General features: G+C 46.2%; 2 protein-coding genes across 4 annotated transcripts in view; one reads left to right on the top strand and one right to left on the bottom strand.

Moving 5' to 3' along the window:
• Window positions 1-2714, top strand: part of STAT2 (signal transducer and activator of transcription 2) — a 48135-nt gene extending 45421 nt beyond the window's left edge. The window contains exons 23-24 of the mRNA XM_083599200.1: window positions 504-787; window positions 971-2714. Of these exons, the coding sequence (XP_083455326.1) occupies window positions 504-787; window positions 971-1146 (460 nt within the window). The 3' untranslated portion in view covers window positions 1147-2714. The remainder of the gene's footprint in view (window positions 1-503; window positions 788-970) is intronic.
• A 1764-nt stretch (window positions 2715-4478) lies between these two features.
• IL23A (interleukin 23 subunit alpha) overlaps window positions 4479-14873 on the bottom strand; it is a 39866-nt gene continuing 29471 nt past the window's right edge. For all 3 annotated transcript variants that reach the window (XM_083599536.1, XM_083599534.1, XM_083599535.1), the window contains exons 3-4: window positions 9844-9969; window positions 4479-5248 (exon numbers count right to left, since the gene is read on the bottom strand). In XM_083599536.1, the coding sequence (XP_083455662.1) occupies window positions 5084-5248; window positions 9844-9969 (291 nt within the window). In that variant the 3' untranslated portion in view covers window positions 4479-5083. The remainder of the gene's footprint in view (window positions 5249-9843; window positions 9970-14873) is intronic.

Raw genomic sequence — 14873 nt, 5'->3', positions numbered from 1 at the left:
GACGATGCTTTTGACAAAAAAAAAGGCAAAAATTGGGTGTCGTCTTATACATGGATAGTGAATGCGGAGGGGGGATGTGCAATTAATGGCAGAAGCAAGCAGGAGATTGGCAGTTGCAATTGGGCGGGTGATTGGTGGCTGCAGCAAGGCCTGCTGGCAATTGGCTGTGGCAATTTCGCAGGCGATTGCTGGCTGCAGCAAGTGGGCGGGTGGGGTGTTGGAGGTGGCGAATGGGCAGAAAATTGTCGGCTGCAGCGAGGTGTGCAATTGGCAGTGGCTGTGGCAAGCGATCAGCTGTGGTAGGCAGACGGGTGAGTGATTGGGAGAAGTGACCTCCCCACCCCCCAAAAAAGCTAAACAACTTAATTTCGGGTTTTAAAAAAATAGTGTCGTCTTATACATGTGGCGTCTTATACACAGAAAAAAACGGCATGCATGCATATACACACACACACACACACACACACACACACACATATATATGTGTGTTCTTATTTGTCCAGGCAGCCAGAAGAGATCCAGGTTCCCAGGCCGAATGATTTGGCCCTTGCAGACGATGAGCACTTGAACCACGATCTGGCGGGATTGGAGCACTGCGTTCAAGTTCCCAGGCCGAATGATTTGGCCCTTGCAGACGATGAGCACTTGAACCACGATCTGGCGGGATTGGAGCAGGGCGTTCAAGCTCCCTGGCTGAATGGTTTGGCCCTTGCAGATGATGAGCACTTGAACAATGATTTGGCGGGCTTGGCGCGCGGCCTGCAATGCCTTCTGTCCGACAGGCAAGGTGAGTGGTGAATCTGTGGCCCTCTTGAGGGTTGAAGTCCTTGCAACAGAGGGTAGTCTCCTGGGGCTACATTTGCAATGCTTTGGGTTTCTATTCTGGGTCGCAGCACACCAGATCTCTACAGTATTTCCTCCTTCAGTTCCCAGATGATTCTCTCCTTCTCTCCTGTTTCCTCCACACCAGATCCTTTCCTTCCACTGCCGGGTGATGATCAGCAGTTGCTACCACCACCCATTCGTCTGTTTGAGGCGCCTGATGAGATCCCAGAACTGAATGTGATGCCTCATGAGATCCCAGAGCTGAACGTGACGGCTGATGAGATCCCAGAGCTGAATGTCGATGAAAGCGATTTTCAATAGGTGATGATTTCTGGCAAGATGGAGGCCTAAAACTGTGGCTCTGCTCCCTTCTGACTGCCTACTGTGTTCCTTGTGCCCCCGCCATGGAGCATGGCTTTCTTATTAATCAATTCAAAGAGGATGCTGAACCACCTTTGAAGTTGCTCTTGAGTGTTCAGATAGAGAGAGAGGCTGGAGACTGGGAATGCCTGAAAATGGGTGCGTAGGCAATCAGAGTTCTGCTAGTTTGGGTTTCAGGTATTTGGGGGCTACCATGTGTGGCCTTCCCGTGTGCGGCTGCCAGCTCAACCTGTATATTTGTAAATAAGCATGTCCTGTCCATAGCTGTCAACCGTCCCTTATTTGGTGGGAAAGTCCCTTATCCCAGCACTGTGTCCCGCTGCTGTCCCTTATTGATGCGTGTCCCTTAAATTTCCCGGGTTTCAAAGGAAGCAGCTCCTCTCCCTCCCTCCCTGCTGGCCAGGGAGGAGGGAGGCTCCAAGTGTGTTGCTTGGCTGCCCGGCCCGCCCCCCTCCGGCCTCCTCTCACCAGCCTCGGCCCCCGGGAGCCCCTCCCCGCCGGGACCGGTGGGAGCCTCAGGCCCTTCCGCCACCATCCTCCTCGCGGCCGCCGAACTGAGCCGTCTCTGCCTGGGGCCTCCCCTCTGCCCTACGCCGCCGCTCCCGCTAGGCCGTACTGCGGCTGAGCCGCCAAAGGACCTGAATTAGATGGGCAGCCTGGCACGGCCTATGAATTGCTAAGGAGCCTTGAGAGGAGAGCGAGGGCAACCATAGAGAAAGCAGTTCAGGAAGAGGCGGAGGCGGAGGCGCGGGCAGGTGTTCCAAGGGCTACAAGGACAGGACCGGAAGTGCTTCTCCCATAGATTTGTAGTGGTAGACTAGCATAGATGGTCTGATCTGCGGGTTTACTTCGGGCGCTATTTCCCCCCCCCCCTTCCTCCCACCCCACCTGATGGAATTGAGAGCTGCAGATGGAGCACGAGAGAAAAGATACAGAACTGCAGCAGCATCTTCGTAGCTTGGGCTTCGTTTTGCGCGAAAAGTGGTTGCTGCTTGTAGTTATTTAATTGCAGTGTTTCATCGGCTGGTGTCTTGAGCAGCAACCTCTGGAAACGAAGGGCTAAAAACCGGCGCTGCTCTCCCAAATTATCTGGTCCCTTTTAACTGGTTGACTAAAATCCCTTATTTTGGCTGCTGGTCCCTTATTTTCAAATCTGTCAGTTGACAGCTATGGTCCTGTCCTTATGATGCCTTATGATGTCCTGTCCAGTCCAGCTTCTCCAGAACTTCCCATCATTTGGAGAAGTAGAGGGTGCAAATCAAACTGCATATTGGTACCTGCAAACATGGACAGAGGTTTCTCTTTTCTCTGGAATTTTGGTCCTTCTGTTCAGTCATCTTTTCCAATTTGTATTTTTTTCAGAGACTGTTCTGCTAATGTCATTTCCAAATCGTTGCAGAGGCCCATAGGTTCCTTCCTAATCCTCCCACACCTTTTTCCAGACCTGATCTATGGCAGGGTTTTGTGTGTGTTTGTTTTTGTAATAAAATCCACTTTTGCTGGCTCCACGGTTTTCGCCACATTGTGATTTTTGCATCGCGCACACATAAACACACACACACACATAATGATTTGTGATACGTTGCCAGGTCAAAAACTGTGGAACTGTTATCATGATATGGACTTCAGACCGGTCTTGGGCAATATCGACCTTGGACGTTGAACGGAATCCGTTCCGGGAGTCTGTTTGACTTCCAAAACATTCAAAAACCAAATTGCGGCTCTTGATTGGCTGCAGGAAGCTCCTGCAGCCAGTCAGAAGCTGCGGAAGCGCTGTCAGACGTTTGGGTTCCCAAAGAATGTTTGCAAACTGGAACAATCACTTCTGGGTTTGCGGCGTTCGGGAGCCAAAATGTCCGAGTTCCAGGGCGTTCAGGATCCAAGATATGACTGTATTGCCCAGCCCTAACGGTAGGTTGTGTGCATGGCTTCCCATTAATCATTTGTTCATCCCACTCATTTTCAGTGCATTTCCTCGCCACATTCCTAACTGCAGAATACTCCTTAGTTGTTGGTTTTTTGGGTTTTTTTAATGGATTTGTTGTGCTCATACATGAGGCCTTTTAATCCTTTTTTACTTGCGCAAGCCTACATTCCCCACAATGCCCTTTAGCCTCTCCCGAAACAGTCTGGAGGTGTCCTTAATTGTTCCTCACATTTTCCCCACTTCTGATCGGGTAGGGAAAGGTGGCTTTAATTACAGTGGTACCCCGGGTTAAGTACTTAATTCGTTCCGTAGGTCCATTCTTAACCTGAAACTGTTCTTAACCTGAAGCACCACTTTAGCTAATGGGGCCTCCTACTGCTGCCGCACCGCCAGAGCACGATTTCTGTACTCATCCTGAAGCAAAGTTCTTAACCTGAAGCGCTATTTCTGGGTTAGCGGAGTCTGTAACATGAAGCATATGTAACCTGAAGCATATGTAACCCAAGGTACCACTGTACTGGTTTTGTCACATCGTGTAATCCCTGCCCCTTTAAAAACAACAATCTAATAATAATAATAATAATAATAATAATAATAATAATAATTATTATTATTATTATTATTTATTGTTTATTATTTATACCCCGCCCATCTGGCTGAGTTTCCCCAGCCACTCTGGGCGGCTCCCAATCAAGTGTTAAAAACAGTACAGCGTTACATATTAAAAACTTCCCTGAACAGGGCTGCCTTAAGATGTCTTCTGAATGTCAGGTAATTATTTATCTCTTTGACATCTGATGGGAGGGTGTTCCACAGGGCAGGCGCCACTACCGAGAAGGCCCTCTGTCTGGTTCCCTGTAGCCTCACTTCTCGCAATGAGGGAACCGCCAGAAGGCCCTCAGTGCTGAACCTCAGTGTCCAGGCTGAATGATGGGGGTGGAGACGCTCCTTCAGATATACTGGACCGAGGCAGTTTAGGGCTTTAAAGGTCAGCACCAACACTTTGAATTGTGCTCGGAAACGTACTGGGAGCAGTGGTATTTTGCTATTTAAAAATGAAAGGGGGCGTGGGAATAAAAGAGGAAAAGCTGCCACACAGCTACAGTTGTTCTCTGGATGTTGGGGCATATTATCGGCCCACAATGAAATTCAGGGAGGGCCAGAGGCACTGCCAGTAAGAGGAGCAGGAACATACCCCAGGAGAAATAGAAGAGAGAAAGAAACAGGGATATTACTGCAGGGGCACCTTGGCTAGGCTTGATGGTTCACCTTTATCTCTCTCCCTGTAACCTTCTCTTCCCTCTTTTCTGCAAATGGAATGCCAAGCCTTTTACACACGGAGGACTAATTTTTTAAAATAGCTTTTAATGGAGTAAGTCATACAAAATGTGTGCAACATTCATACACCCCCCCCAAACAAATCATCCCTCAAAATGGAATGAATAAAACAGCATTCAAACAAACAAATAAAAACGTGAAAATGTGGAAGATATTCAACAAACCCCTCCCCTTTAAAAAAAACATTTTAAAAGTTGGCACATGGATCCTCCCCACATTAAAATATAATAATAATAATAATAATAATAATAATAATAATAATAAATTAATAATAAAAAATAACAACAATAATAACAACAACATATTTCTACCCGCCCATCTGGGCAGCTTCCAACAAAAGAATAAAAATACATTAAAACATCAGTCATTAAAAACTTCCCTAAACAAATCTTGGCCCCTTCGTCTTATCACCCGGTTTCTTACTAGCAGGGGATTGGGGCCGGTGTTTAAATAAATAAATAAATACATTAATACATTAAATAAAAATGTTAAATAAAAGCACGACAGCACGTGTGCTATCAATAAATTAAGTACGTCGATTAAATACAATGAAAAGCGTACGACTTGGACGCACAAATCCACCCTTCTGCGTTGGGCTTCCCTCCTCCAATCTTAGTTTGCATTCCTGGCTAACGCTGCGCAATGGGAAATGACTCTTGCCACCACAACGGCGAAGGACTGCAGGCGAAGCAGGATGGGGTCCTGCAAGGCTTGCTTCTCCCATTCTGACGAAATGGGAGGGAGGCCTGGGCTGCTGCTTTCCATATTTCCTCCAACCTGTAGGAGAGAAAAGTATCACGGTTAAGAACGCAGGAAAGAGCCCTGCTGTTGAATCAAGGGGAAACATAGGCCAGCATCCTGTTTAGGGCTGGGCGATAAACTGGTTTTCATCAACGCGATATATCGCCCGCTAAACATCGCTATATACCAATATATCACGATATCTTAAATAAATATGGGACTAGGTTGGCTTCATGTGTTTTTCTTGCATCGTGATCTTTGCATAGCTCGCGTACATCATGATTCGTGTTCTATTGTCAGGTCAAAAATGGTGAAACCGATATCACGATACAGGTTTCAGATGGATTGAGTAAATAGGATAATGGTACAAAACCAAATTTATAGTAAGTCAAATAATATGGAGAAAGTAAAGTTTAAGTGTGTGTTTAAGGAATTTAAATCGGGAATGCAAGGGGAAGATCGGAGCGCTTGACAAATTGAATCACAAGTGGATGTACAAAGCAAGCATTAGTTAAAGAATGAATAATTGTTAATTTTCATTTTGCCTATAATATCTAATATCTATTGTAGACTTCTGTTATAAAGTTTTCAATCAATAAAGCACTCAAAAGCAAAAAAACAAAAACAAACTGGTTTGCTGCGCCCTAATCCTGTTCTCTCACTTCCATACAAGTATGGAAGTGAGAGCTGGACCATAAAGAAGGCTGATCGCCGAAGAATTGATGCTTTTGAATTATGGTGCTGGAGGAGACTCTTGAGAGTCCCATGGACTGTAAGAAGATCAAACGTATCCATTCTGAAGGAAATCAGCCCTGAGTGCTCACTGGAAGGACAGATCGTGAAGCTGAGGCTCCAATACTTTGGCCACCTCATGAGAAGAGAAGACTCCCTGGAAAAGACCCTGATGTTGGGAAAGATGGAGGGCACAAGGAGAAGGGGACGACAGAGGATACGCTTAAATACGCTTCTAGCCCAGGTGGCTAGTTCTGTAACAATGCCTCTGCCCTTATCCCACAATATATAGGCTTAGAAAAACACGTGACCAGTGTTACTGAGAAAACAAACCAACCCTGGTTATTTCATGATCGCTATTGCAGGTCGTTTTGCCAGATCGTTTTTTGACCGCTGACAATTCAGCAAGGATGTGATTTGTTGGGTGGGCGGGTCCCCAGGCAAGTGGATCCAGGGGGATATTGCACACTTTATAATTTGTAGGTGATGCAGTACATTTTGGCATGTATGTGAAGGAAGTACATAACCCAGAGAGCATTTGCATAGCGAGTTTTAGTTCAGCTGCACAACACTCTGTATCTTTGAATCTTTATTTGCATCAGCCACCAGCCATAGCAATAAAACACACAATACGATATGCAAAAAATAAAGATAAAAAAGTCAATTATATAAAATACTTTTTGTGGGGGTTCGGATCAATAGTCAAATAGTGGATCTTATTCTAATTGCCCCAGCTAAAAACCTTGCAACCTTTGCTGTCACCTGCTCATCTTGATCTGCCAAGAGAAAGGACACTGTGGCAATGTTTGGGTGACCCAGAATGGACAATAAAAGAGGGGTGATAACCTCATTCCTCAAGTCTTTATAAAAAGTGCAAGTCAAAAGGACATACACCACCGATTCGGTACTGCCATCTCCACAGGGACATAGTCATTTTTCGTGTAGAATTTGTTGAATTGTCCCTCAAGTACAGCCAAAGGCGGTATATTCAATCTTGCGAGAGTAAAAGCGCGTCTATATTTTAGAATTGCTAAATTATGCAGCTAGGGTGCCAAAGACTCGAGGTGGGTGGGTGGAAAATAGTCATACCACGGGCAAAATTTCCTTATTGTGGCCAGACTGGTCTGTCAGCTGTACAACACTGCAAAAGTGAATCACGGCAAGTGGAATTCGGGGATTTTACTGGTCTCGAGAGCTTTCCCTGGGAGAACTCGCGCTTTATAGCTGAATTGGAGCAAATGGCAACCTGCAGAAAACCTAATTGCTGTTTGCTCCAATTCAGCGGTAGGATGTGGGTTTACCTGGGGAAAGCTCTGGGACAAAAATAAGTGATCAGAGACGGACCTGGAAAACCCGAGCCTGTGCCTAGAAAGGCGAAGCAAAGGTAAGTAAGGATGAGAGCTCTGTGTTCCTTCACTTTCACTGCCAGCTGTAGGCTGCCTACGCATCTGGTTTCTTTCTCTGCAGCCACTTGAGGGCGCTATGTCATCTTTCCAGCTCCCCTAAAGGAAGACTGATGTTCAGTGGGACTGAATGTCCATTGAGATCCGGTCACTTCCTAGCACGGAGGAAGAAAGCAGCTCCTTACTTGGAGCACTTTAATGCAGTTAAATGGCACCAATCTAAATCTCTGGTCCCATGCTTGAAGTTGAATCCTGACAAGACAGAAGTACTGTTTTGGGGGGACAGGAGGTGGGCAGGTGTGGAAGACTCCCTGGTCCTGAATGGGGTAACTGTGCCCCTGAAGGACCAGGTGCGCAGCCTGGGAGTCATTCTGGACTCACAGCTGTCCATGGAGGCACAGGTCAATTCTGTGTCCAGGGCAGCTGTTTATCAGCTCCATCCGGTACGCAGGCTGAGACCCTACCTGCCCACGGACTGGCTCGCCAGAGTGGTGCATGCTCTGGTTATCTCTCGCTTGGACTACTGCAATGCGCTCTATGTGGGGCTACCTTTGAAGGTGACCCGAGACCATATAACACCAGTCTTGAAAGACCTACACTGGCTCCCAGTACGTTTCCGAGCACAATTCAAAGTGTTGGTGCTGACCTTTAAAGCCCTAAACGGCCTCGGTCCAGTATACCTGAAGGAGCGTCTCCACCTCCGTCGTTCTGCCCGGACACTGAGGTCCAGCGCTGAGGGCCTTCTGGCGGTTCCCTCGCTATGAGAAGCCAAGTTACAGGGAACCAGGCAGAGGGCCTACTCGGTAGTGGCACCCGCCCTGTGGAACGCCCTCCCACCAGATGTCAAAGAGAAAAATAACTACCAAACTTTTAGAAGACATCTAAAGGCAGCCCTGTGTAGGGAAGCTTTTAATGTTTAATAGGTTATTGTATTTTAGTGTTTTGTTGGAAGCCGCCCAGAGTGGCTGGGGGGACCCAGCCAGATGGGCGGGGTATAAATAAATTATTATTATTATTAATTATTATTATTATTATTATTATTATTATTATTATTAAATAGAGACAGTGTGCGGGCATCTGTGGGTGACATATATTTTTGTGATTATGGGTTGGGGGTTAACTGTTAAAAAGTTTTAAAACTCTCTTTTAAATTGTTGTAACTTGCCCTGGGACGAAGGGCTTGGTAATAAATTTCAAAGAATCGTAGGGTGGGAAGGGACCCCAAGGGTCATCTAGTCCAACCCCCAGCGATGCAGGAATCTCAACTAAATCATACATGACAGATGGCCATACGACCTCTGCTTAAAAGCCTCCAAGGAAGGAGAGTCCATGACCTCTCAAGGGAGACTGTTCCACTGTTGAACAGCTCTTACTGTCGGAAAGTTCTTCCTGATGTTTTGTCGGAGTCTCCTTTCTTGGAACTTGAAGTCCCTGGTTCGAGTCCTACCCTCCAGAGCAGCATTTAAGATGATGATGATGATGACGGCCATGGTCCTGTATACCTGAAGGAGCGTCTCCACCCCATCGTTCAGCCCGGACACTGAGATCCAGCACCGAGGGCCTTCTGGCGGTTCCCTCATTGCGAGAAGTGAGGTTACAGGGAACCAGACAGAGGGCCTTCTCGGTAGTGGCACCCACCCTGTGGAACACCCTCCCTTCAGATGTGAAGGAAATAAGCAGCTATCCTATCTTTAAAAGACATCTGAAGGCAGCCCTGTTTAGGGAAGTTTTTAATATTTAATGCTGTATTGTTTTTAACACTCGATTGGGAGCCGCCCAGAGTGGCTGGGAAACTTAGCCAAATGGGCGGGGTCTAAATAATAAATTATTATTACAGTGGTACCCCGGGTTAACTACTTAACCTGAAACTGTTCTTAACCTGAAGCACCACTTTAGCTAATGGGGCCTCCTGCCGCGCCGCTGGAACACGATTTCTCTTCTCATCCTGAAGCAAAGTGCTTAACCCGAGGTACTATTTCTGGGTTAGCGGAGTCTGTAACCTGAAGCGTATGTAACCCAAGGTACCACTGTATTATTATTATTGTTGTTGTTGTTCTTACTACTATTACTATTACTATTATTATGTTGATACAACAGCATATACAACCATATGCAGCCGGTCTGTGCAGAGCCTCCAGTGTAGAGGGAATGCAGACGTAACAATGCATTTGCAAATGCATTTGAGACTTGGGGACTCTTGCATAACAGAACAAGACTGCACCTTTGGTTGCGCTGTCCTAGCGTAGCTAGACTCCTTCTATATATATACTCCTTCTATATATACTCTATATATACTCTATATACATATTCTATATATATATTCTATATATATATTCTCTCTCTCTCTCTCTATATATATATATACTCCTTCTATATAGACTCCTTCTATATTATCTCCCTTTCCACTTCCTTCACCAACTGATCAGCTCACTGGTCTTCTAGGATTGTGCAGTACGGCAGTGATGTTAGCATGGTTGCTTTAAAACATGTACCTACCTTTGAAACGAGTTGCAATAGTTTATACAGGGTGTTTTTGAGCTCGGTGTTTGACGTCGGGGGGAAAACGTGCACCAGAAGTTCATGATAATGGTGGAGTCCTTGGTGGATTTTTCCCAAGCAGCCCTAGGAAGGAGAGTAGAAACTTATTTTATTTTGTTAGTTTACAGGACAGGCTCAGGCTGCAGCAAGCATCAGATCTTGCAGCGCTGGGTGCAAAACTGCTGAGAGTCACATGTAAGAGTCACAAAACTGCTGAGAGTCACACCCTTTGATCTTGAAAGTCTGCTCCCTAGTTTGATGTTATGAGACCAGGCTAAAGGCTCCTGCAGGGTTTTAACCACTTCTCTTGTAGCAATTCTATGTCAGGAGCTCGTCCTACACTCGAGTAGGACCCTGATAGAGACACATGCCCGACTGACATGTTCTCTCCCTCCTGGTCGTTTGTTTGGGAGCTTCAAAAGCTTTCTTTAGCCCAAACATCACAGCGACCGATGCCAACAGACATCGGCGCACTTAGGGACTGGCAGAATCTTCGCAGTTGCTGAACAGACCTCATCAACTCAGCATTTTGGCTAATCTACTTTATTTATATATAAACACATATGGAGCACTGCAATATGGCTCCCTCTCTCTCTAGCATCAGACAGCAAAAAGAAAAAGAAGAAAGGACAATAGTCCCACTTCACGGAACACAGTAACACAAACATCCTGTCTTCGTCACTTCCCACTCTGTGGAGTCAAAACATACACTGTCATGTGACAGACAAAAATCCCATGACTGCAATCATGGAGAAGGAATTCTAACATTCTAATGCATGGTGCTAGATGCTGTAAAGTTAGTAATTGTGTTCTTTTTATTTTGCTGCTTTTCTTTCTTGCACTGTAATTAATTTCATTTGCTTTTCACAGAATTAACGTAGCAATGCAATAAAATGCAATGCCAGAATATCGTCACTTGACGATACTGGAAACGTTAACTAATATACGAGCAGGAATTACCAAAGGGATAGCTGATGGATACGGATAAAAGAAAAAACAAAAGCAAATTAAAGATAACTATGACATAAAATCAGCAATAAGGGGTAATTAATTATCTAAGAAGGGGGTGGGAAATCTTTTTCTTTCTTTTTTAAAGTGGTATAAAATTTGCTTAATCTGCTATGGATTTGTTAAAAATTTGGAAAACCAATAAAAAAATAACTGGCAAGAAAAATACAAGGCAAGAAATAAAAGCAGTGGAAGAAATAATACAAATTTAATAAATAATAATGACAACAAAAGCAGCAATTAAAAAGCAATGTGGATCTGCTGTGGACCACCTGAAGGAAGCTTATAGTCCACAGGCCATGGTTTAGGAACCAGGCCTTCCAGTGCCAGAACCAAAAACACTCTCAACACTTCGCTCATCCCTTAGGTTTGTAAGAAAGAGTCTGGATAATTATATTGAAATATACTCAGAGTCTCAAAGTGATTTCATGCTCTTTATCCAGCTCATAGTGGTGAGGAGGAACGAATGAATGTCCCCTCAAAGTATCTGCTTTATATACATTATTTACACAATGGGCTGCACATGATTGGCTAATTCCGGAATTCTACTGTAAGCCAATCAGGTTGTGGATTCACTTCTATCTGGAGCATGATTGGGTGGTTCCTGCCAACCAATCATACTGCTGCATTGTTCTAGGACCAATCAGACTGCTGCATTCTGAATCCTATTGTTCTAGGACCAATCAGACTGCTGCCTTTTGGATCCTATTGTTCTAGGACCAATCAGACTGCTGCAGTTTGGATCCTATTCAACTCAGTACATAACATATATAGTGTGTGGTATAACAACTTTCTTTCTGCCTTCAGGGAACCATTTCCACATCTAAGTGTTTGACAAGGAAACTCTGAGTGTCTGCTGTGGAACTTCCTGGTTGTTGCTAAGCTTCGTGGAACGAGTTCCAATGCAGGTTCTTGGTTTGGAAGAGGGCACTGTGTCAAGCCTCTTGGGTCTTCTCCATGTTACCACAGGGAATGACCGTGACTCCAGGGAAACACCCAACGCATATTGCGTTGGAACATCCGTTGTCTTCCAGCGAGATCTATTCCCAGTTGACAAACTAATGCTATGCTTCCAGCCAGGGAACCCAACTTCACCCAGAATGCAGTTTTGATAGCATTATCCTAATTGAAACTGAGGGTGGTGGGGCGGGGAGGTAAAAAAAATAGCTGCTGACTATTGCCAACTTAGCCTGGTTGCCTTTGCCCTTAACCTGAAGCCAAATGTAAAACGCACACTAGAGGAAGCGACCAGGAATCCTTTTACAAATCTGTTGTTGTTGTTGTTTAGTCGTTTAGTCGTGTCCGACTCTTCGTGACCCCCTGGACCAGAGCACGCCAGGCACTCCTGTCTTCCACCGCCTCCCGCAGTTTGGTCAAACTCATGCTGGTAGCTTCGAGAAAACTGTCCAACCATCTCGTCCTCTGTCGTCCCCTTCTCCTTGTGCCCTCCATCTTTCCCAACATCAGGGTCTTTTCCAGGGAGTCTTCTCTTCTTTCTCATGAGGTGGCCACAGTATTGGAGCCTCAGCTTCAGGATCTGTCCTTCCAGTGAGCACTCAGGGCTGATTTCCTTCAGAATGGATACGTTTGATCTTCTTGCAGTCCATGGGACTCTCAAGAGTCTCCTCCAGCACCATAATTCAAAAGCATCAATTCTTCAGCGATCAGCCTTCTTTATGGTCCAGCTCTCACTTCCATACATCACTACTGGGAAAACCATGGCTTTAACTATACGGACCTTTGTTGGCAAGGTGACGTCTCTGCTTTTTAAACAAATCTGTTACGATATCTTTAATAAAACATTATGCTCCCCTGTTCCGCTGCCCAAAAAATTCTGGGCATTGTCAATTACCCCTCAACAGAATTACAGTTCCCAGAAATTCTTAACAAACTACAGCACCCAGAAATCTTTGAGGGAAAGAATGTGGTTCAGATGTCCTTTAAAGGAACAGCGTGTACACAGCCTTAGTTTTTAAGGTGCCACAAGACTCCTGCTGTTTTTCAAGCAGAAACTAGCAAATTCAGGTTGTGCAGTTAAAGTGGATTTGGTGCTCTTGTGCAACAAACACACTCCCCCCCCCCAAAAAAAAATCTTGACTCTTTTTGTGGTTAGGAACTTGACAGGAAAATGAAAGCTGAGGCGTTAACTTCCTGGGAGGCAAGTTGGAATGAGTTGTCAATAAATGACAGACATTTATTAAATTCCATGCAAATTTTGTGCAAAGAAATCTAAACAGGCTGTCTAGAAGTGACTTTTGTTGTTTTTGAAGTAATAGACTAATGCCCCTCTGGAAATAGATACAGACAGGCTTTCTTCTTATTTTTTTACTGACCATATTGTCTTTTAGATTAATTTGGGGGAAATTACCAGGGGTCTGCTGGTCAAATTATGAAACACGTCTGTTCCTTGCAGCAGTCTCCCTAGCCTCCTTTGGTGCCCTGCGCATTGGGGAATGCGTGGCGGCTGGCTCATCTTCCCCTCATTCAGGCCTCTGACATTAAGTTCTCTGGGCCTACTCTGAAGGTCAGGATCCAGTCTTCAAAAACTGACCAATTGAGGAAAGGGGTCACCTTAACACTGGCCCCGGCAGAACAGGAGTGCCCGTGTTGGTGTCCGGACATGGGCCGGATCCTCAGGGTACGTCCCAAACACAAGGGCCTTTCCTCAAGCAGTCTTGCATAAAGTTACAGTAGCCTGTGGCAGTGACCCCCTGAAATACTTTGGGCACTCTTTTCATATTGGGGCTGCCACTTTAGCGGCAGACCAGACTCTGCCCGCATCAAGGTTGCTGGCGTTCTGCGGCGTACAAGGGTTACATTCGTCCCGGCACGCCATCCTTGTTGTTGTTGTTGTTTAGTCGTTTAGTCATGTCCGACTCTTTGTGACCCCATGGACCAGAGCACGCCAGGCACTCCTGTCTTCCACCGCCTCCCGCAGTTTGGTCAAACTCATGCTGGTAGCTTCGAGAAAACTGTCCAACCATCTCGTCCTCTGTCGTCCCCTTCTCCTTGTGCCCTCCATCTTTCCCAACATCAGGGTCTTTTCCAGGGAGTCTTCTCTTCTCATGAGGTGGCCAAAGTATTGGAGCCTCAGCTTCACGATCTGTCCTTCCAGTGAGCACTTAGGGCTGATTTCCTTAAGAATGGATAGGTTTGATCTTCTTACAGTCCATGGGACTCTCAAGAGTCTCCTCCAAGACCATAATTCAAAAGCATCAATTCTTCGGCGATCAGCCTTCTTTATGGTCCAGCTCTCACTTCCATACATCGCTACTGGCTGCAATTTAGTTTTCTTGCAGGTCTGTCCAGCACGAAGATATGGGTGGTGGGGCATAGCATCGTTCACGGGGCGGCAGCCTATGCCTCGTTGCTACTGGGGCCGCAGTCTTGACATCCACCCCAAGGTACATGTCTAGTGGGTGGGCCGGCAGGGCATGCATGGGCCCGCCTTGATGCCCATGCTGCTGAGGGCGGCAGCTGCACGCAGACCACCAAAAGTTTTGGTTCTGCACCTGGGAGAGAACGACTTGGTGTGGGGGAAAGGCGTTGCCCTGACCCTGGCCGCCAGGGAAGACGTCAAAAGCTTGCAGGCCATGTACCCGGCAATGACCATCTGCTAGTCCAATCTCCTTCCCCGCCTGTGCTGGAGAGGGGTTAACAGGCCCTCTCGCATCAATTACGGTATGCGGTGCAGGAAATCAACAGGGCCATGGGCAACACCATGCGGCCAATTGGCAGACTATTCCACATCCCACCATCAGAGTGGAGAAGGGCGGGCTGTTTAGGGCTGATGGGGTGCATTTGACCCCCCCTGGGAAATGAGCTTTGCCTGCATGACCTCAAAGATTGGGCAGACAGGTGTTTGTTCTTCAGCTGTGGCTTTCTTGGCGGCAAGGCCCCTTAGGGCCTTGGGTGGCGGTTTTTAGGCCTTGGCCATGGGTGGCGCTGTGGGTTAAACCACAGAGCCTAGAACTTGCCGA

This window comes from Podarcis filfolensis (genome assembly GCF_964270895.1).
Source record: "Podarcis filfolensis genome assembly, chromosome: 2".
NCBI lineage: Eukaryota > Metazoa > Chordata > Lepidosauria > Squamata > Lacertidae > Podarcis > Podarcis filfolensis.
This window is presented reverse-complemented; position numbering and strand designations above follow the sequence as displayed.